Source organism: Callorhinchus milii, unplaced genomic scaffold, assembly GCF_018977255.1.
Source record: "Callorhinchus milii isolate IMCB2004 unplaced genomic scaffold, IMCB_Cmil_1.0 Scaffold11, whole genome shotgun sequence".
In the NCBI taxonomy this organism is placed as follows: domain Eukaryota; kingdom Metazoa; phylum Chordata; class Chondrichthyes; order Chimaeriformes; family Callorhinchidae; genus Callorhinchus; species Callorhinchus milii.
The window spans coordinates 5,279,047-5,299,556 of NW_024704752.1; the positions used below are offsets into that span (position 1 = coordinate 5,279,047).

A 20,510-nucleotide genomic window follows, 5' to 3' on the forward strand; every position below is an offset into this window, starting at 1 on the left:
ATTTAAAAAGCAGCTCGATGAGGATGCTGGAGAGATGCGATCAGTTGGGTCAAAGGGTCTTCTTCCTCCAAACTGATATCGCGATCCTTTAATCCCAATATCGGTATTGATCTTAAACTTTAAGACAAAATTGTGTCACAGGCTAGGAGGTGGTGGAATTTTTCAATGTGATGAATGCTATAAAAAGGCAAGGCTTATTGTGTGTGTCAGAGTGCATGAATGAAGGTCCAGGCAAGGTTTTACTGTCAAAAAAGCTGGTTAATTTATTTACAAAAAAGGTACAACTTTGTTATTTTCTAAAACTGCTACGAGTCTGTTTACATGAACGAGCGAGAAAGATGGGGCTGTTTGGTAATTATCAACAACAGGTAGAGAGGTTAAAGTGCGATCTCATTGCTTGTTGACATTTCGCCTCTTTGGCGCAGTCTTTGCACGTGGATGTTCAGCTTTTCGAATAAGGTGTTCCTGAAGGAGCGACACAGGAAGAAGTAAATGAAGGGGTCGAGGCAGGCATTAAACGCCGCTAGACACAGGGTGCTCTCCTTCGTGTAGTAAAGGGCGATTTGCGTGGTGCAGTCAAAGGCGCCTCTCGTTTGGCTGAGTGTGTACGGGATTCTGGCAAAGTGAAAAGGCACAAAACAGACAAAAAACACCCCAAGTACGATAAAGACATTGAAGTTCACCTGTCTGTTGGCTTGGCTGGAGCTGCCTCGCGTTCTTTGGTAGGACTTGTAAAGCTCCCGAGAGATCAGCAGATAGCTGCCAACGATAATGGCCAGATTGCACCAAAAGATGACCTGGCAGACAAAGGTGACAATCTCATGCCATTTTAGCCCCATGTCTGTCTTGAGGGAGGAGCACTTGCGTTGGTTCTTGGGCATGCTGCTACCTTTGATCAGCACCATGTTGGGCAACGAGAGCAGGAACATGACGAGCCACACGGCCACGGAGCAGATTTTTGCCGAGCGGGGCCTGCACTTGGCTGAGCTCCCGAAAGGCCTGGCCGCCTTCTGGTAGCGATCGGCGCTGATCAGCCCCAGGAACATGATGCTGATGTACATGGTGAAGTAGAAGCTGACGGAAGTGATCTGGCAGACAATGAACTGGAGGGTTGGTGTTCGGAAGCTTGACTCGATGATGATTTTAAACGGGAACGTCAGGGTCATGAGCAAGTCGGCTACCACTGTGTTCTTTAGGTAGACAATGAAGTTGGACTTACTCGGGATTTGGAAGAAGACCCATACTGCCAGGCTATTCATCGTGATGCCAGCGATGAAGAGGACGGAGTAGAGGACTGAGAACACCACTTGGCTGACTTGGCGGTCTGCGTTGCAGCTGTCTTTCTCTGTGAAGTTTGAATAGTTCAGTGGACTTCCTGTTCCAGCTATAGCCATTTCTATATTAGCAAAGAGAAAAGCCACAGACTAAGCGTTTGTATTGTGTTGTGTTCCGTCTGCCTTGTCTGCTGATATCCTGTTCTCAGCAAACTGGAGATGGGTGTTGTCCTTCAAATGGGACATTAAACTAAGGACCCGTCTCCCTGTTCAAATGAACGTTAAAGATCCCCATGGCACTATTTAAAAAGAGAAGGTGTCCTGGCCAACAATCTCTGAAGATAAAATTGGTCATTCACTTCATGACTGTGTATGTGACATAGGTGTGTGCAAATTGGCAGTTGCGTTCGCTTACAAATACTTGGTTACGAGACTTTAAAGTATATCTCGTGAAGTACTTTCAAAGTTATAGACATTTATATGAAGTGATCAATTCTGGATGGGATGTTTGCCATTACCCATCGAGAGAGCCAAATTGGCTGTGTGAGGTTTTTTATTTTATTTTATTTTAGCCAGGCGTTTGACACATGCGGAAGCCTATCACCATGTATCCAAACCAAACATTGTTCCTTGCATCCGACCTATGCATGGAAATTCCAAAGTTATTTATTGGAATGGAATGTGCATTCTCTTTCTGGAGGGATGCATCCTGCTTACCTAATTCCGCAGGTGGAGGTTGACAAGAGCCAGCACCAGAGTGTGGTTTGTAGTAACTTGGAGCCTAACCAGCTAAAACCACATAGTTTGCCATTGAGAGCACTGCCTGGCAAGCTTTCCTGCTGCTTGACCAGCTAGAACCACGCTTCTCATTAGGGCTTTGGCTTGCAGAGTCAATCGGAACGGAATCGGAATACTTCCTTGCATTAGTGCTTTTTTTACCCATCATAGAAAGATATAAAGAGGGAAGTAAGCTAAGGGAATGAAATGAAACATTGATAACTGCAGTAATTCTGAAAGTGATGAGTGTACTGTGAATAGAAAGTTCCCTTACTAATGCCCTTTGTGACTACAATACTGTGATTCCTCTGATTGGGCTTATGTCATTTATTAATGAAATGAAAAAATCAAATCAACTGAAGGGAATCGTTCATGTGAAACAATAGAAAATGCATTATTGTTAACAGTCTTTCAAGTGATCGTAGAATCATAGAATTATATAGCACAGAAGGAGGCCATTTGGCCCATCGTGTCTGTGCCGGCTTTTTGAAAAGAGCTATCCAATTCAATTCCACTCCCCTTGCTCCCCACATAGCCCTGCAAACTTGTCCTCCCCAAATAATTTTCTACTTCTCTCTTAAAAGTTGTTATCGAATCGTCTTCCACTACCCTTTCAGGTATTGCATTCCAGATCCAAACAATTCGCTGTGTGAAAACATTTCTCCTCCCCTTCTTTTAACAACTATTTTAAATCAGTGTCCTCGGGTTACCGACCCACCCGCCAGTGGAAATAGTTTCTCTTTGTTCACCCTATCGAATCATAATTTTGAAAACTTCTATTAGGTTTCATTCTTAACCTTCTCTGCTCCAAGGAGAATAATCCCAGCTTCTCTAGCCTCTCCTGATAACTGTCTCTCATTCCTGGTACCAGTAATTCTCCTTTGCACCCACTCCAATGCCTTGACATCCTTTCCAAAGTGTGGTGCCCGGATATGAATACTCTAGCTGAGGACTAACCAGTGTTTTATAAAGGTTTATCATAACTTCCTGAACCTTTGTATTCTATGCCCCTATTTATAAAGCCTAGTATCCCGTATGCTTTTTTTAACAGTTTTATCTTCCTGCCATCTTCAAAGATTTACTTATATGAACCCCTAGGTCTCTCTATTCCTTCACCCCCTTTAAGATTGTACCATCAGCTTATATTGCCTCTCCTCATTCTTCCACCCGAAATGCATCACTTCGCATTTATCCACATTAAACTTCATCTGCCACGTGTCTGCCCATTTTACCAGCCTGTCTATGTCCTCTTGCAGTCTGCTATTGTCCTCCTCACTGTTTACTCCTTTTCCTAGCTTAGTATCATCTGCAAGCTTGGAAATTGTACTCCCTATACCCAAGTCCAGGTCATTTATATAGATCAAAAACAGCAGTGGTCCCAATACTGACCCCTGGGGTCACCACTGCACACTTCCCTCCAGTCAGAAAAACAACTGTTCACCATTACTCTCTGCTTTCTGTCTCCCAGCCAGTTCTGTATCTATGCTGCCACTGTCCCTTTAATACTGTGGGCTTCTATTTTGCTTACAGGTCTCTTATGTGGCACTTTATCATACGCCTTTTGAAAATCTATATAAACGACATCAACTGCACTACCTTCATCCACCCTCTTCATTACTTCAGCAAAAAACTATCAGGTTTGTTAGACATGATTTGCCTTTAACAAATCCATGTCGGCTGTCCTTTATTAACCCATATTTTTCTAAGTGAAAATGTATTTTGTCACGGATTATAGTCTCAAGAACTTTATCATTAATAATTTATTCCTTTAATTCATTACCTTTAACTGGGGTGAGAGAGCAGCGACATTTAGATTGACAACAACAAAATTACATCTGCCTTTCATGCCGGGAGGACGCCCCAAGACAACTAGTAGGGGAAATCGGGTGCTGGGGTGGTGTGGGGGCAGGATGTAGGGTGTAGGGTAGGGGTGGCAGGTGGTGTAAGTAGAATCCACAATTAGTTTTGAAAAGAGAGTTGGACAAGAATGGACTTCATATAAAAGGGTGGGCAGTGGGACTAAATGGAGTTAATTAGAGAGCTGGCACAGCTGTGCTGGGCGAATGGCCTCATTCTGGGCTGTCCTAAACTATGTTCTGTTTTACTATGGTCCAATTATAGAGAATCTGATCCATGGAGCTGAACCCCTTCTGCTCTCAAAGACAGGGTAGTTGGTAAGCAAGGAGAACACAGTCACAACCAGAAGCACAGCAACACCCAGCCTGGTTTAAATCTTTGCAGCTCGGTGCCGGAAACGCTGCGAGTCTGTGTGATTGCTGGGAAGGTCCACTTGTGCTCTCAAAGCTGATTTCAGCAAAGCAGAAAACTAAATGACTCAGTTTCTTCTGGAGAGAAGCTAGTTCTGCAACTGGGAATATTTATAGTATTGTGGTACTGCCCTGCTTTTTTATTGTGTGTCAGCCTGGTGTCTGGAAAAGTTGTGGGTTCAAACCCCATCTCGTGTCTTTGAGTTCATAGTTAAGGCAGACTGACACTCCAGTGCAATACTAAGGCAAAGCTATGTCCTTCAGATGAGACATTAATCGGAGGTTGTGTCTAATAATAATGATCTTTGCATTTGATATAACACCTTATCACATCGTTGAGACGTCTCAAAGCACTCCACAGAACTTATGGGAAAGTTGACTGTAGTTTTTGGGGTGAAATGTGGCAGCAGTGTCACACAAACTAGTCGTGGATTGAGTGACCACATTAAGGCATTATTACCTCAGGAAAGCGATCTGCCAATTGACTAACAACTGGGTTCCTACCTATTGTTAGACAAACAGGGGCGTGTTAAGTAAGGAACGTTACCTAAGGTTCAGGTAGACTTTAAAAATGCCTTGGTGCTATTCGAAAAGAAATAGGGAATTTCACAGTGACCTGGCTGATGAGCCTTAAGATAAATTGTTCGTTCACTGCATGGTTATGCGCAAATTGGTTACCTATAAAGTGGCGCACTTTACCTGAATTCCCTGTGAAGCGCCTTCAAATAGTTCAATGTCAAATCAAATACGGAGATTTTGTAAACCAGGGTCAGCTAAATTGTGGCATAGGAAAAGATACTCGTGGAGTCCTATAGCTCAGTGGTTAGAGCACTCGCTTTGCAAGCAAAATATCTGAGTTCAATTCCAGGCAGGTCGAAACCTTGGGCAAGTTTCCTTACTCCACACGCCTAATAATAATCCCTCAAAAACCAAAAACAATAATAAAAATTGGTCATTTTCAATCTACGACTGTTTGTGGGACATTGCTGTGCGCAATTGGCTGCCGCGTTCGCCCACAAATATACAGTCAATTCACTTTACAGTGTGTTCTGTGAAGAGCTTTGGGACGTCCTCCAGATGTGAAAAGCGCTATATCAAATGCAAGGATTATTATTATACAGAGCAGATTTGGTGGTTTGCAAACAATTCTCCAGATAAATGGGTCCTTCCTAGCTGATTGTAGGCTCTCGCTCTGAGCAACATTGCTGCCATCTTCGCCTAAAAACACTCAGTAACTTCACATGACGGTAATTACTTGAACGTTTTGCAATGCCATTTTTGAAGGTAATTTCCTTTGGCTGATAACGAAATGCGTAAGTAAGAGTCAGGAGGTCTATCGGTCATGGTGGGTGGGGAGTGGGGCGGTGGAGGCGGGGAAGAAACTAAGGGTGTGAGTGAGCAAAGGATTTTATGTAACTGCCATTACATATGCCATCTGGTGCACCATTTTATATCAGAACACTTTCCAATGGTGCCATCTAGCTTTGAGTTGAGAAATTTAAACTGAAGGCAATGTCTTTATTTTTCATGCCAGAAGGTGCTGCTGTTGGTGCCTTATTTCAGACCAGCCCTGTGTCTACCAGTGATCTAATATCGCTAGTTTGTTTTCCGACCATACAGCCATTTGCAGGACAGTAGGTAGCCATTTCAAGCCGTACGTCGGGCACTTTGAGCTAATAATCTATGCTGACACTCCAGTCAGTGCTCTTTTCAGGTGGATATTAAAGATCCTACACCACTATTCTAAAAGAGAAAGGAGTTTCTCGCCGGTGTCCTGGCCGATAAGCCTACCAATAAAATCGGTCATTCACTTCCATGGTGTTTGTGGGACATTGCTGTGGGCAAATTGGCTGCCGCATTTGTGATATTTTAATATTTTTATATATTTTTAAATATTTTTAATATATTTAATACAATATTTAACACAGTCAATGCACTCCACAGTATATCCTGTGAAGTGTTTTGAGAAGTCTTCCCGACATGAAAGATGCTATATCAAATATAAGGATTATTATTATTATGTTTGACCTGTCATGCCAGAGTTGGCTCTCTTAAAGAGCTCTCCATTTTGCTGCCGAATTCAATAATAATAATAATCCTTGCATTTAATATGACTAGACTTCTAGACTTCTCAAAGCGGTTCACAGACTATACTGTAAAGTGAATTGACTGTGGATGAAAACGAGCAGCCAGTTGCACACAGCAGTGTCCCACAAACAGTCGTGGATTAAGTGACCACATTTATTTTTAAGGGATTATCACCCCTGGAAAAGCGATCCGCCAATTGACTAAGAACTAGGTTCCTACTTACCGCTAGGTAAACAGAGTCATGTGGAGTAAAGAAACTTGGCCAACGTTTCTCTACCCTGGAATCGAATCCAGGTCCTCTCGCTTGCATGAATGCTCTGACCACTGAGCTACAGGACTCCACACATCAAGGTCTTTCTTATCACATTGAAATCCTTCCATGGCCTCACAGCACCTCAAGGTGACCCTAATACCCCGACGACTCAACAATCACAACACCAACTTGCATTTATTTAGCAGCCCTCATGCAGGCTAGCGTCTCAGAGCATTTTCACCATTTAACAAACACTGGTGTGCCTAATGCCCCCTTCCCCCTCCCCCACATGATTTTGCCCCAATATTGCTGGACGAGCTTCCAGTATCTGGGCTCCACAGTGATGCCTTCCACAGTCAAAGGACCTGCTGACACTCGCTGCGAAAGCTCACACAAATGTTTCTTTGCACCTGGTGTAACAGGGAAACAAGCACTTATGAAATTCACCGCAGGGGGAGGCCCTCTGGGAGCAGAGGGAGTATGCCAGCGCGGGGGGAGGATTAAACACATAATTGGACACAGTAAATTTCTAAGAAAAATATCTCTTAATCTACCATGCATTGAATTTAAATGTTACTGTATTAGTCAGAGTGAAAAGCCACATTGTGTGGGAGTTGTGCCATTCTGATGCCGAGCTATACCCTGATCTCAGACGAGCGGTGTAAGGTGTCTAAACCACTCTGTCACTGTCAGTAATATTACTGATGTGGTGTTAGGCATTGAGCTGAAATTATGAATGAATGAATAAATGAATGAATGAATGGATGGAGCCTGCACTCTAGAAATTCTGCCAGCACTGCATTGTGGAGTCCCATAGCATTTTGTTTAGCGCGCTCGCCTCACAAGCGAGAGGACCTGGGTTTGATTACCCGAGCAGAGAGAAACCTTAGGCATGTTTCCTTACTTCACATGTCTCTTTCCCTAGCAGTAGTTAAGAACATAACAAATAGGAGCAGGATTAGGCCATTTGGCCCCTTGAGCCTGCCCCACCATTTAATAAAATCATGGCTAATCTTCTAACCTAATTCCATTTACCTGCCCTATCCCCATATCCCTCAATCCCTTTAGTTTTTAAAAATCTATTGATCTCAGTCTTGAATAGTTCAATGACTGAGCACCCACAGCCTTCTGGAGTAGAGAATTCCATAAATTCACTACACTCTGAGTGAAGAAATGTTTTCTCAACTCAGTTCTAAAAGGCTGACCTTTAATCCTGAGCCTATGACCCCTAGCTTAAGATCCTCCAACTAGGGGAAACAGTCTCACAATATCTACCCTGTCAAGTCCCTTAAGAATCTTATAGGCTTCTATAAGATCACCTCTAATTCTTGTATAATTTAGAGAATATAGGCCTAGTTTACTCAACCTATCCTCATACGTCAACCCCCTCACCCCAGGAACCAAACTAGTGAACGTTCGTTGCACCCCCTCTAAGGTGAGTGTATCCTTTCTTAGATAAGGAGACCAAAACTGCACAAAATATTCTAGATGCAGTCTCACCAAGGCCCTATACAATTGCAGCAAGACCTCCCGACTCTTGTACTCTAACCTTTTTGCAATAAACGCTAACAACAACAAGAATATTACATTTGTATAGCGACTTTCACTTCGGGAGGACATCCCAAGGAGCTGGACAGTGTACAGCATTTCAGACCAGAGCTGGGATCAAGGTTATTATTATTATTAGCCTTTCTAGTTGCTTGCTGTACCTGCATACCAACTTTTTGTGATTGGTATACAAAGACACCTAAATACCTCTGAATACTAACACTACCTAGTCTCTCCCCCTCTAGAAAATAATCTGCTTTTCTATTTTTTCTACCTTGGTGAATAACTTCACTCTTCCCCACATTATACTCCATCTGCCACCTTCTTGCCCACTCACTTAACCTGTCTATATCCCTTTGCATTCTCCTTGTGTCCTCCTCACAGCATGCTTTCCCACCTAGCTTAGGATCTGATTGTTAGTTGTTTGGCGGAGTACTTCCAGGTGGTAATAATCCCTCTAAAAATATTTGGTCACTCAATCCATGACTGTTTGTGGAACAATTGGCTGTTGTGTTCCTCCCACAAAAATATTCTGTGAAACATTTTGAGATGTCTCAACAATGTGATAAGGTGCCATATCAAATGCAAGGATTATTATTGTCAGGAAATCTGTCACTGATCATTCGCTCTGTAACCCTGTTCATTTCAAAATAAAAGTACTCAGAAGGGGAGTGAATATAATATTCCCTCACTCAACACATTTGGAACATCCTGCAATCCACAGTGAATCTGCTGACACATTACCAATTTACTTTGCCAGTCCGAGATTGTAAAAGGATCTTTACCTGCTCTGGTGGTGTTCCTCAAAAGGATGGGATTCTCTGGTGACAAGGATGAGATTAAGAAGCAGTTTGAGCTTCACATGCTGAAGTGAGACTCAGACATTTATATAGTTTTTCAGTGAGCAAAGTCTTTACTCTACTTCCGGTTTTGTTTCCTGTCTATTTTGTTCAGTGGTGACTAACCTTTAGTTTTCTGATACTTTTCTTTTTATGCAAAGGAATCTCTTATAATGTTTACAAGTGCCTTGTCACGTGGAGACAGCTCAACGCTTCCCAATTATTGTGTCAGGAGTGGTGGTTGTTTGTCAGATTTTTTGTGGCTTGAGTGTCTTATACAAATGGAAACCCTGTCATTGTGCTTAATAGTCCCCAAACCAAACTGGAATTGAACATGTATCTGGTCTCCATTTGTCTGGTATGTAGATCAGAGGGACAAACCCTGTTTACGTAATCTCAGAAAGTTTAGGTATAGGTTGGCAAGAGCCAATGCTGAGGGATCCCAGAGTGTGTGTTAAGGTATTGCTGGAGTTTAACCAACTTGCCATTGATAACACTGCTCCATCATCAATAATGTCCTGGAATACTGAGGATCTGCCTTAATTCAGGCGAGACCACCGAGACTGCCGCATGGGAATCCCAATCTACTGACACAGCCCTAAAGAAAAGTTGCTTACCTTCCCCAGGAGAGTCAATAGTTGATCATTAGACATCTGACAAGCGTAGATTTGAGCCCTCGCTCTGCGGATAATTTTTAGAGATTGTTAGTTAAGCAACGACTTCAGTTCTTCCGTAACATTTACAGCACAAAAGAAGGCTATTTGGCCCATTGTAGCAGGTACCTATCTTCGTTATGATTTTCATTGAATGTAACGGAGAAGGCAAATTATATTCATTTGCTATTTAGCATTTCTACTGCTGGAAAATACCCTTTTACAACCTGCCATGATGTATTTGCTGTGTTTTGCTACATGATTTCCCCAGCACAATATAGATTGTAGGCTATGGGCTTTCTGTTTGTATTTCTCATGATAACATCTGGTAAACTGATACTTCCTCAATCAGTCAGCAAATATTGCTCTGTCATCTTCACAACATACATCCTGGGTCAGACACACATTGTGGAGAGTGTTAATTGTGCAATCAGGCCCAGTTTTTCCATAAAACCACCGACATTTACAGCACAGAAAAGGCTATTTGGCCCATTGTATCTGTGCTACTCTTTTAAGAACAGTTCCTTTCCCATACCCTGTGTCCTCCTTGTAAGTTGTGAATTAACATTGGAGTGGAGACCTGTAGCTCAGTGGTTAGAGCACTCGCTTTGCAAGCGAGAGACCTGAGTTCAATTCCAGGCAGGGCGAAACCTTGGGCAAGTTTCCTTACTCCACACAGAGTAATAATAATCCCTCCAAAACCAAAAACAATAATAAATTGGTCATTTTCAATCTACGACTGTTTGTGGGACATTGCTGTGCGCAATTGGCTGCCGCGTTCGCCCACAAATATACAGTCAATTCACTTTACAGTGTATTCTGTGAAGCGCTTTGGGACGTCCTCCCGACGTGAAAAGCGCTATATCAAATTCAAGGATTATTATTATTATTATAACATACACCACAAAACTGTCTCACTCCCATTGCAGTCGAAACTCTCATCCACGCTTTCATCATCTCCTGCCTCGACTATTCCTCTGGAGGCCCAGATCACCACCACCTTGCCATTTGGTGTCAGCCACTCTTTTTAGTTCCTACTAGATTACTTTTGTTAATCAAATTGGTAAATGGTAGAAGATTTCTGTGCTTGGCACAGAAGAAGCTCTTGCTAGTACCGTGCAATGCTGGTGCTCGCTCCACTGGAGCTCTCTACTCTAATCCCGTTCCCTGGTCTCTTCCCATCGTGTCTGTGCTGGTGCTCGCTCTCCCACTGGAGCTGTCTACTCTAATCCCAATCCCTGCTCTTTCCTACATCCCATAATATTACTTTGCCACAAGTATTTATCCAATTCCCTTTTATCCTCCATCATGGGCTCGTCTTCTTAACTTTGAGAAATAGAAATTAAATGATACCTCGGAGTGATTGCAAGGCAGCGATCTCATCAAAGGGTCTGGGCGCATCACACAGCAGTGAGAGTGAAGCTGGAGTAAAGCCCTTGATGGGTTTGCAGCGTCCACAGCAGTAACAACAGTCAAGTGGTCAGGTGGTGTCTGAAGCTCTTTATTGCCAACAGCAGTTGTTATGGTTAATATTTGCCAGTCCTCCAGATGCTGTCTTTTCTGAGTTCGTATTGGGATATGATGCCTGAAAGTTATTGAGTTACTGGTTAATTAATTAATACTGGGAAATAATACAGTGCTCCTATGTCATTCAAACTCAGTTACTATAACTTCTCTGGAAAAGTCGAGCCTATCCAGACCCTTTTACATGCGCTGTGTAGAGGAAAAATACCAGGTTCCTTGTTCAGGCCATTCAATGTTCTATCTGTGGAGAGCCTTGATATGATTTATTGTTATAGTGTTATACATGTAGCTCAGTGGATAGCATTGTTTTATCTGGGTCAGAATGTTATCACTTTACCGAGTTGGGTCTTTGAGCTCCTGACACTCCAGTGCAGCACTGCACTGTCAACAGTGCTGTTTCAATCAAGGTCCCACCTCCCTGGTCATATGTTAAAGATCCTGTGGCACTATTCCAAAGAGAAAGGAGTTTCTCTCTCCCCATGTCCTGGTCAACCATCATCCAGATACAACTGATTATTCACTCCATGGCTGTTTGTGGGATATCAGTGTGCAAATTGGTTGCTGAGTCTGCCCACAAAATACACAGTCCCTGCACTTCACAGAAACTTAGTGAAGTGCTTTGAGATGCTCTTGATAATGTATCAAATGTAATAATTATTTTTATTATTATTTAATCAAACCCAGTTTATCGGAATGCCAATAGACACTGCAGTCCTTGTTAGTTCTTCAGACCTCCTCAGGTACCATTGGGCTGAGTGCCTTGGTGTAAAATATTTTCTGTAGTTTACTTTTTCTGGCAGGACTTTGAACTCACAGTGGAAGCTGACACTCCAACGCAGTAATGGGGGAAGCACTATATAGAGGTGGAAATTTAAGAGCCCATGACATTATTCATAAAGAGAAGGGAGTTTAGGATGAGACTGTAAACTGAGGTTCCTTCTACCTGTTCAGGTGGACATCAAAGCTCTCATGCCACGATTCGAAAAGAGAAGGGTGTTTTTCTCTCCCAGTGTTCTGGCCAACAATCCCCCAAATAAGTTGGACATTCACATGATTGCTGTTTGTGGGACATTGCTGTGAGCAAATCGGCTGCCATGCTGCATATAAACCAGTCGTTGCATTTGGCAACAATTCCCTCTGAAGTGCTTTGAGATTGTTTGAGGCTTATGCAAAGGATTATAAGGAGGATTATTTTAAGTGAAGGAGTCAGGTTTACAGTGTCAGATAGATAGAGCCATGGTGCAGCGAGATGCCCATTCATTCTCCTGGTTTCCACCCAGGGGAAGAAAATCACATTGTATAATTTTGTACGATTGTATGATTTTCCGATCCTTTTAAACCAAACCCGACATTATCTGATTCTGCAAGAGGAATGTTTGTTCATTTGCTAATTTGCTGTGTTAGCAATTCCAAGCTGCCTCAGACTATTAGGGAAGTGAGGCAAAGTCCAACAAAGTTGCGCTTTCATCGATCAATGAAACGATAGGGGTGAGAGTAGTGACCCCCCCCCGCACGCACACACCCCTCTCACTCACTATACCCATTCCCCCTCTCTCACTTTCACTCATTCTCCCTCTCACACACTCACTCTCTTTCGCTTTCTCCCCCTTAATCTTTGTAATGCTCACATTGTAAAGAGATCTCTACTACTGGCTATAATTTGAACGATACACAAATGTGTCTCTCCGTCACTGACTGAGCTATCAGAGAGGCCTGGGGTGAAGGCAGCAGCAGATTTCACCTCTTCCCATCCCCGAACCCTGGGCTCAAGTCAGAATCCAACTAGTGACCATCCTCCCTGGGGAATTGTGGCAGAGTTGGTCCTGGCAATGGAATGTTGGAATCGAGCTCTCCCTCTATGATACTTTCTAGTCCTGAACCTGGTGGGTTTGCAGTACACCGAGGTAGCAGCACAGCCTGCCTGGCTCATCGATAGGATTTGGAGGGTAGACCAGTCACTGGGCGCTGGGAATCCTTCCACTCAGCTCTTGCTAACCCTGCAAGCCAAAGCCCTAATGAGTAGGATGGTCCTAGCTGGACAAGCAGTGGGAAAGCTTGCCAGCCTTATCTCCATAACATTCACTTTAGTCTCTAATCATTTGTTTTTTTGATGTGATGTTAAAGTTGATATACAAATGCAATTTCTTATTACAATGTGAATGAGTTATACTATGTGGGTTCACTTGTAAAGGGGATACACGATGAACACTTGCTACTTCCTGGGCGTGGTGAAGGCACAGAGGGTTTCCCAATGTTGGCGGTAACCCTAGCAACCGCTGGAAATGCTCACAAGAGTTGCCGCCCCAGACTGTCTGTAAGGCTTTGGGACATCCTTCTGACGATTTATATATGGTACTGTGTTGCTCAGTGATGTGAGTGTTGACCTAATGATAGTGACCCAGGAAATGCTAATCGCCACAAACACAGGGTCTTATATTATAGACCCGACCACTATGTTATGATGGTGGTGGGAGGAGGACTATATGTTGGGCTTTGTATTAATCTACTGTAAACTGATGGATCGTTTAACTGAAGAGTCGTGGACGTTTTGGTTCCTAATTGCAGGACGAGTCGTCAAGCCACGAGTGTAACCAGCGGATGATCCTGCTTTATGGGGTGGGGAAGCAGCGGGATGAGGCGAGGCACCAGCTCAAGAAGATTACCAAAGATATCCTGAAAATCCTGAACAAGAAAAGCACATCGGAAACCAGTGAGTGTTGCGCTGCGCTCTCTGTCCTGAAACCCAGACATAAAACATCTGTTCAGCGACACAGAGGATCTTTGCTTATCTGCCGCCATTTGTCTGCTTGTCTGTTTATCCGCATTCTGTGTCCGATGTCAGCCCTGCTCAGTTGGGAGCACATTCACTTTTGAGTCAGACGTTTAAGGGTTCAAGTCTTGCCTTGCGACTTTGAGCTGATTGAGGCTGACTCTCCAGCTGGGGGAGCCCTGCATTATCAGAGGTGATGTCCTTCAGATGAGGTGTTAAATCAAGGACCCGACTGTACCTGATCAGATGGATCCTGTGGCATTATTAGTAAAGAAAAGAGAGTTTCTCCTGGTGTCGTGGCCAACAATCACCCAGATAAAAATAAAATGGTCATTTATCTGTAGGCTGTTTGTGGGACATTGCTGTGCACAAATTGATAGATGTGTTCACCTACAAATACACAGTCACTACACTTTGCATACATTGTAAACTACAGAAGTATGGGGAAGGGGCAGGTAAATGAGACTGAAAAGATCGCTCTTTAAAAGAGGAGCAGAGACAAAATTAGTCGTCTGGCCTTTTTCTGTCCTGCGAATTTCTATGGTTCGTCTGTAAATTATGTTTCAACTATGTGACAAAGTGCTATATCAAATATAAAGATTGTGATTATTATATTATTATGTTTTATTCTGTCTGTAGCTGGAGACGAAGGACAGAAGTCAAAGAGGAGTAGACAGGAAACTCTTCCAACACTCGAGACCATTTTTGCCAAACTGCACCAACTCTCATATTTTGATCAACATCAGGTAACATCTCAGGTAAGGAGCAGACGTGCATTCCTGCCCGGTGTGATCTCACTCTGACGGTGACTGTTAGGGGTCGTTCTTCACTCGCACCACACTGAACCCAATCCTTTCCTGCCTCGTCTTATTTGCTTCCGATCGGCAAATTGGAGAGAGGTTGTTCTCATCAAGCCTTGTGGTTCTTGCACAGCTCTCTCCAAATGGCGACGGTCTCTTTCCGATACAGAGATTACACACACACTCACATAGTCACTCACACACACAGGCCACAGACATACAAACACTCAGCCCATACTCACACACACTCACCGCCCCTCACAGACACACACACACATTCGCATTCAGAAATGTCATTTTACGTCAGGATAAGTGCACACAACGTGAGTGTTGCTTAAGTGGCACAAGTGGTTTACAAATTGAAGCCAAAGATTAGCTATTGAAATGAACACGGACCATTGTGCTGTAACAACTGCCTGACAATCCACAGGAGCTCATTGCCATCCTCATGCAGAGTCTGTAATTGCACATCAATAGGCCACGGGGTGTCTATTTTGTTTGGTCAGCCGAATGTCTGACACGTGTGGAAACCCATCACCGTGCTTAAGAGTATCCAAACCAAACTGAGAATTCTATGCATCCCACCTCCACATGGAAATCCCAGAGATAGTTTGTTGGAATGGAATGCGCACTCTCTACCTGGAGAGATACATCCTGCTTACCTAATTCTGGAGAGTATTAGGCACAGGTTGGCAAGATCCAAGGCTTGGGAACCACAGAGTATGCATTGGGCTACTGTTGGAGTCTAAGCAGCTAAACCACATAGCTTGTCATTGTTAGCACTGTCTAGCAAGCTTTTCCGCTGCTTGTCCAGCTACAACCGCCCTACCCGTTAGGGCTTTGGTTTGCAGTTTTAACAGGAGCTTAGTGCTTGTATTCCCTGCCCCCAGTGATTGGTCTGCCCTTCCAAGGCATGCGATGAGCTGGCTGCGCTGACATCAGCCGAGGTATCCAGCGTAATGAGAGTCTCACACGGATCAGAGCAGGCAGCTCTTCTCAGACTGTTTGCTGTTTCTTACAGATATCCAGTAATGTCCTGGAGCAGATCACGAGCTTCGCCTCAGGAACCTCGTACCACTTGCCTCTGGCTCACCACATCCAGCTGATTTTTGACATGATGGAGTTCGCTCTTAACATCAATAGTCTCATTGATTTTGCTATTCAGGTAGGGGTGGTGCTAGAGTCTGTAAGCACAGAATACAGAAAACACAATGTAGGTTTGACATCCTCTTACAATCGTTCCTTGAGTTGAAGAATGCCCTGCCAGCTATTCCAGCTGTGCGCACGCTCCATTCCGCTTGTTATTCTCCAGTCAGTACCTGTGAGCAGAATTGTGGAAAACTCGTAAATCCAGCCTTAATTTAGAAGCCGGTTTTCCGCTGTTCTTAAAAAGAATACAACTTGCATTAGAAATCTGATTGAAGGATTTTCCACAACTCCACAGGATTTTATATTTTAAGACCAGGCTTTATTACAGGTGGAACTTGTTGGTTTGTTAGCTCTCCCTCAGCAGATTCCCCATTTCCACTCTTCTCTTTTACGTCTCATCCAAAGAACAGCAGCTCTGACAATGCAGCTCTCCCCAGCACTGCACTGGAGTGTCAGCCTAGACTATGAGTCCCTGATGCGGGGCTTAAATCTTCTGACCCAGAGATGAGCGCTCTATCAACTGAGGCTGATGTGACATCGTATTAGACCTTGTGAAACTCTCCTGCATCAAACGCTCCCTTCTATCTTATAGTAGCTGTTGCTATGGCTGTTTTTTGTCTGTTTGGGTCCTCAAATAATAATGAAAAGCATCGAATCACTCCCTGTTCCACCTGGAAATGCGCTGCTCTTTCCCTCGCTAAACATTGCTCTCAGGGGGTTGTGCTGTTTGCACCCTGCGCCCGCTCACCTTCCTCTCTGCTTTCTGCACTCTTTCAGTTGCTGAACGAACTGAGTGTGGTGGAAGCGGAACTCTTGCTGAAGTCCTCCAGTCTGGCTGGGAGCTACACCACGGGTCTGTGTCTGTGCATTGTGGCTGTCCTGAGACACTACCATTCCTGTCTCGTGCTCAACCCAGACCAGACAGCGCAGGTTTTTGAAGGGTGAGGAACAGTGTTTTGATTTCTTTGGTGTGTGCTCTGCTTTTCTCACAAGGTTATTTCCATCATGTTTATCGATCCCAGTCTCTCCTGGACTATTGCAGGCAGTTTCTGGGAACAGGGATTTTCCCCACTCGCCTCTTGTTCACCCTGCAAACCCGAACAGATAGGGTGGTCCCAGCTGGACAGGCAGCAGGAAGCTTGCCAGGCGGCAAGTAATGTGGTTTGGCTGGTTATACTCCAGCAGTTATCTCAACGCACACTCTGTGAGCAACAGTTAGACAAGCTTAAAGTCTTCAGTCTTCAGTCTTGAGAAAAGGCGACTAAGAGGCTTATAAAAGTTTAAATGGGATTGAAAAAATAAACCAGATCAATACTTTCGGATACACCAACACAAGTTTAGAGTTGCGAAGAGTAATTTAAGAACAGACACCAGTAAGTTTTACTTTACGCAGCGGGTAATTAACGGTTAGCCAGGAAGCCAGGACATTTTTAAAAAATAGCTCTGCCAAGAACTAGTAACCTGTTGGAACAGGCTTGATGGGCTGAATGTCCTCCTCCTGTACTTATTTTCCTGTGTGCCTTGAGCTTTGCTGCTATTCATTACGCTCTCACACAACAGCTGTGCTTCATTCTTCACTCTGTAACCCAGCCTGCGGTGTGAAGTGCTTTGAAACGACCTCCCGACATGATATAAATGTAAATTGTATTTGATGTTATTTTCCTCTCTCACAGGCTGTGCGGGGTCGTGAAACATGTTGTGAACCCTTCAGAGTGCTCCTCTCCCGAGAGATGCATCCTGGCATACTTGTATGACCTCTATGTGTCTTGTAGTCACTTACGTATCAAATTTGGAGACCTGTTCAGGTGAGCGACTTATCTGCAAAATTGTCCACACTTCAGCTACACCGAGCATGCAGATCAGTCAGTTGCTGCCCAGCAATAATATGGCCGTGTGGTCATTACCTTCTCAATACTTATTGCAGTGCTAAAATCAGGCAGGACATTGCCTTAAATAAACCATCTTGTTTACAGATGTACAATACAGTTTCAGCTCAATATATTTTTAGAGGTAGTTCTATATCCAGGCCTGTGCTGGTAAGATCTAGTCCTGTAGTCCTGTAGCATATTTATTAGAGCACTCACCTCGCAAACGAGAGGATTTGGGCGAAACCTCTGTTTACCTAGCAGTAAGGAACTCAGTTGTTTGTTGATTGACGTATCCCTTCAAACAAATAATAAATAAAACTTATAATAATTTGGTCACTCAATCCACGACTGTTTGTGCAACACTGCTGTGCGCAAATGGCTCCTGTGTTTCACCCACAAAAATATACTCACAGTGTGATTCACTCACAGTATATTCTGTGAAGAGCTTTGAGACGTCTCGAAGATGTGAAAAGACACTATATCAAATGCAAGGATTATTATTATATCCTGTGAAGCACTTTGAGACGTTTTGCTGAAGTGATAAGGTGCTATATCAAATGGAAAGTTTATTGTTATCATTATATTATCTTGAGGAATCAAGGCTGAATTTCAGACTTTTCCACACACAATCTTAAATTGAAGGTGATCTTATTTGATACATTATTAGGATTGGTGTGATATATTGATTAGCTATTTCATTCTGAAACCATTGCAATAAAATATTCAAACAATATCTTCAGTACTCTGCTAAAAAAAAAAACCATGGAATGGAAATAAAATAAGCTGGTCTTATTGTGCTCTGCCCAATCCTCCAACCTCTACCTCGTCCTGTTGTTCCCTTCCTCTGCTGCCAGGACCATCGCATCCTGAGCTGCACAGAAACGATCAGTTTGGTCAGTTTCTGACGAAAGGTCATAGACCTGAAATGTTAACTAATTTTCTTCTTTCCATAGATGCTGCCTAATTTACAAAATGTTCATGTTTATTGGTTGATTCAGGATTTGCTGCACCCAAGGATCTACTTTATGTGGAGTCCTGTAGCTCAATGGTTAGAGCACTCGCTTTGAAAGCGAGAGACCTGAGTTCAATTCCAGGCAGAGGGCGAAACCTTGGGCAAGTTTCCTTACTCCACACAGAGCCTAATAATAATCCCCCCAAAACCAAAAACAATAATAAATTGGTCATTTTCAATCTACGACTGTTTGTGGGATTGCTGTGCGCAATTGGCTGCCGCGTTCGGCCACAAATATACAGTCAATTCACTTTACAGTGTGTTCTGTGAAGCGCTTTGGGACGTCCTCCCGACGTGAAAAGCGCTATATCAAATGCAAGGATTATTATTATTATTAAAGTGAAGACTGTGAGGGAATTCATTGCTCTCTGATGCTGGGCTCCGTGCCACCTCTACACATCTCTTTTTATGCAGCCACGTTTACAGCAAATAAAATCACTTCATTATTGCCCAAGAGTGAACCATCTGGGAAAGCATGTCTGTTTATCATTAGGAAGTGAAGTGAGGTCCTATTGCTGCACACGTGGATTACTGCAGTGAACTGAAAGACAAATATTAAGTTTGGGAAACAAGCTGGGATTTTGAACCCATCTGTTTTTTTATGGAGTGTATTTTATTGTAAAACACAATGTTGCCAATGTCTTAGACATAGATCTCCAGCTGAATAATAATTTACATTTATATAGCGCCTTTCACATCAGTCTCCAACGCTTCACAGACCTGAGTGTGAGCTGGGGGGAAGGGGCTGTGTCTGTAGCGGGTGGGTGGGGGGGTTGGGGAGTGGAAACTAAGGGGGGAAGGTGGTTGAATCATGATTGAAGAGGTAGGTTTTAAGGGGGATGTAGGGAGAGAGGGGGCAAGACAGAGGGACTTGGATGGAGTTCCAGAGAACAGGGGCAGGATGACTGAAAACTTGATCCCACGATGGTGGAGTGGGTGGGTTGGGCGACATAAGCTGGTCAATGTTAGCTGAGCGGAGGGATCTCTCACGCAAAGACCAGGCAAGATTTCAAGCCGTGCACACATTGCAACATGTGCTGCGTTCAAGTAAAATCAGATTAAGGTGTGTGGAAGCTTAAAGTAACGCAATGTGTTTTCTTACCCTCAGTAGCGCCTGTTCCAAGGTGAAGCAGACAATTTACAGCAACGTTCAGCCCTCCAACTCCAACCTGCTGTGGGATCCCGACTTCATGTTAGACTTCATTGAAAACCCCTCGGCCCATAACATCAACTACTCCATGCTGGGCAAGATCCTGAGCGACAACGCAGCCAATCGCTACAGCTTCGTGTGCAACGCGCTCATGAATGTGTGCATGGGACATCAGGACACAGACAGGTAGACCAGCCGGCCTGCCTTAGGGAACCTCAGCCGTGGCGCTCGTTGGGCTCAGCCCATCAGCGAAGTGCGCGCAGCCCCCGGTTTAGATGTTGCCTGTGGCTGCCCCAAGGATTTCAGTTCCCAGCTGTTCTTGAGATGCTGCGTGTTCACGAGCTGTCGGATTTGTGAGGTTCACAGAGTGGCTACATTTCATGGTCGTAATGAGTCGTCCCCGGTTATCAAACACGTTTACGACCTGCCAGAGTGACGGTTAACGCAAAACTAGCGGTTCACGAATGGGTAAACTGGACGCTACTCATCGTGATCTCCGTTCACCTGTGTTCCCAGATAGAGTGATCAGCTCCACGGC

At 43.8% G+C, this 20,510-nt stretch overlaps 2 protein-coding genes across 6 annotated transcripts in view; one reads left to right on the forward strand and one right to left on the reverse strand.

The window, feature by feature from the left end:
- Window positions 1–20,510, forward strand: part of LOC103184467 (mediator complex subunit 12L) — a 160,316-nt gene that overhangs the window by 101,699 nt on the left and 38,107 nt on the right. For 4 of the 5 annotated variants that reach the window (XM_042339106.1, XM_042339109.1, XM_042339107.1 and 1 more), the window contains exons 17-22: window positions 13,789–13,933; window positions 14,633–14,751; window positions 15,815–15,958; window positions 16,720–16,883; window positions 17,616–17,747; window positions 19,931–20,158. In XM_042339106.1, coding sequence (XP_042195040.1) covers window positions 13,789–13,933; window positions 14,633–14,751; window positions 15,815–15,958; window positions 16,720–16,883; window positions 17,616–17,747; window positions 19,931–20,158 — 932 coding nt within the window. The remainder of the gene's footprint in view (window positions 1–13,788; window positions 13,934–14,632; window positions 14,752–15,814; window positions 15,959–16,719; window positions 16,884–17,615; window positions 17,748–19,930; window positions 20,159–20,510) is intronic. The other variant, XM_042339108.1, reaches the window with a different exon arrangement.
- LOC103184463 (P2Y purinoceptor 12-like) lies at window positions 238–9,068 on the reverse strand. The gene is made up of 2 exons (XM_007902470.2): window positions 8,993–9,068; window positions 238–1,396 (listed from the first exon to the last, which is right to left on the reverse strand). The coding sequence occupies exon 2, from the start codon at window positions 1,392–1,394 to the stop codon at window positions 378–380; it is 1,017 nt and encodes a 338-aa protein (XP_007900661.1). The 5' UTR covers window positions 1,395–1,396; window positions 8,993–9,068; the 3' UTR covers window positions 238–377.

Coding starts and splice junctions, on each gene's coding strand:
- LOC103184463 (XM_007902470.2), bottom strand. CDS start 1,394: ATGGCTATAGCTGGAACAGGAAGTCCACTGAACTATTCAAACTTCACA.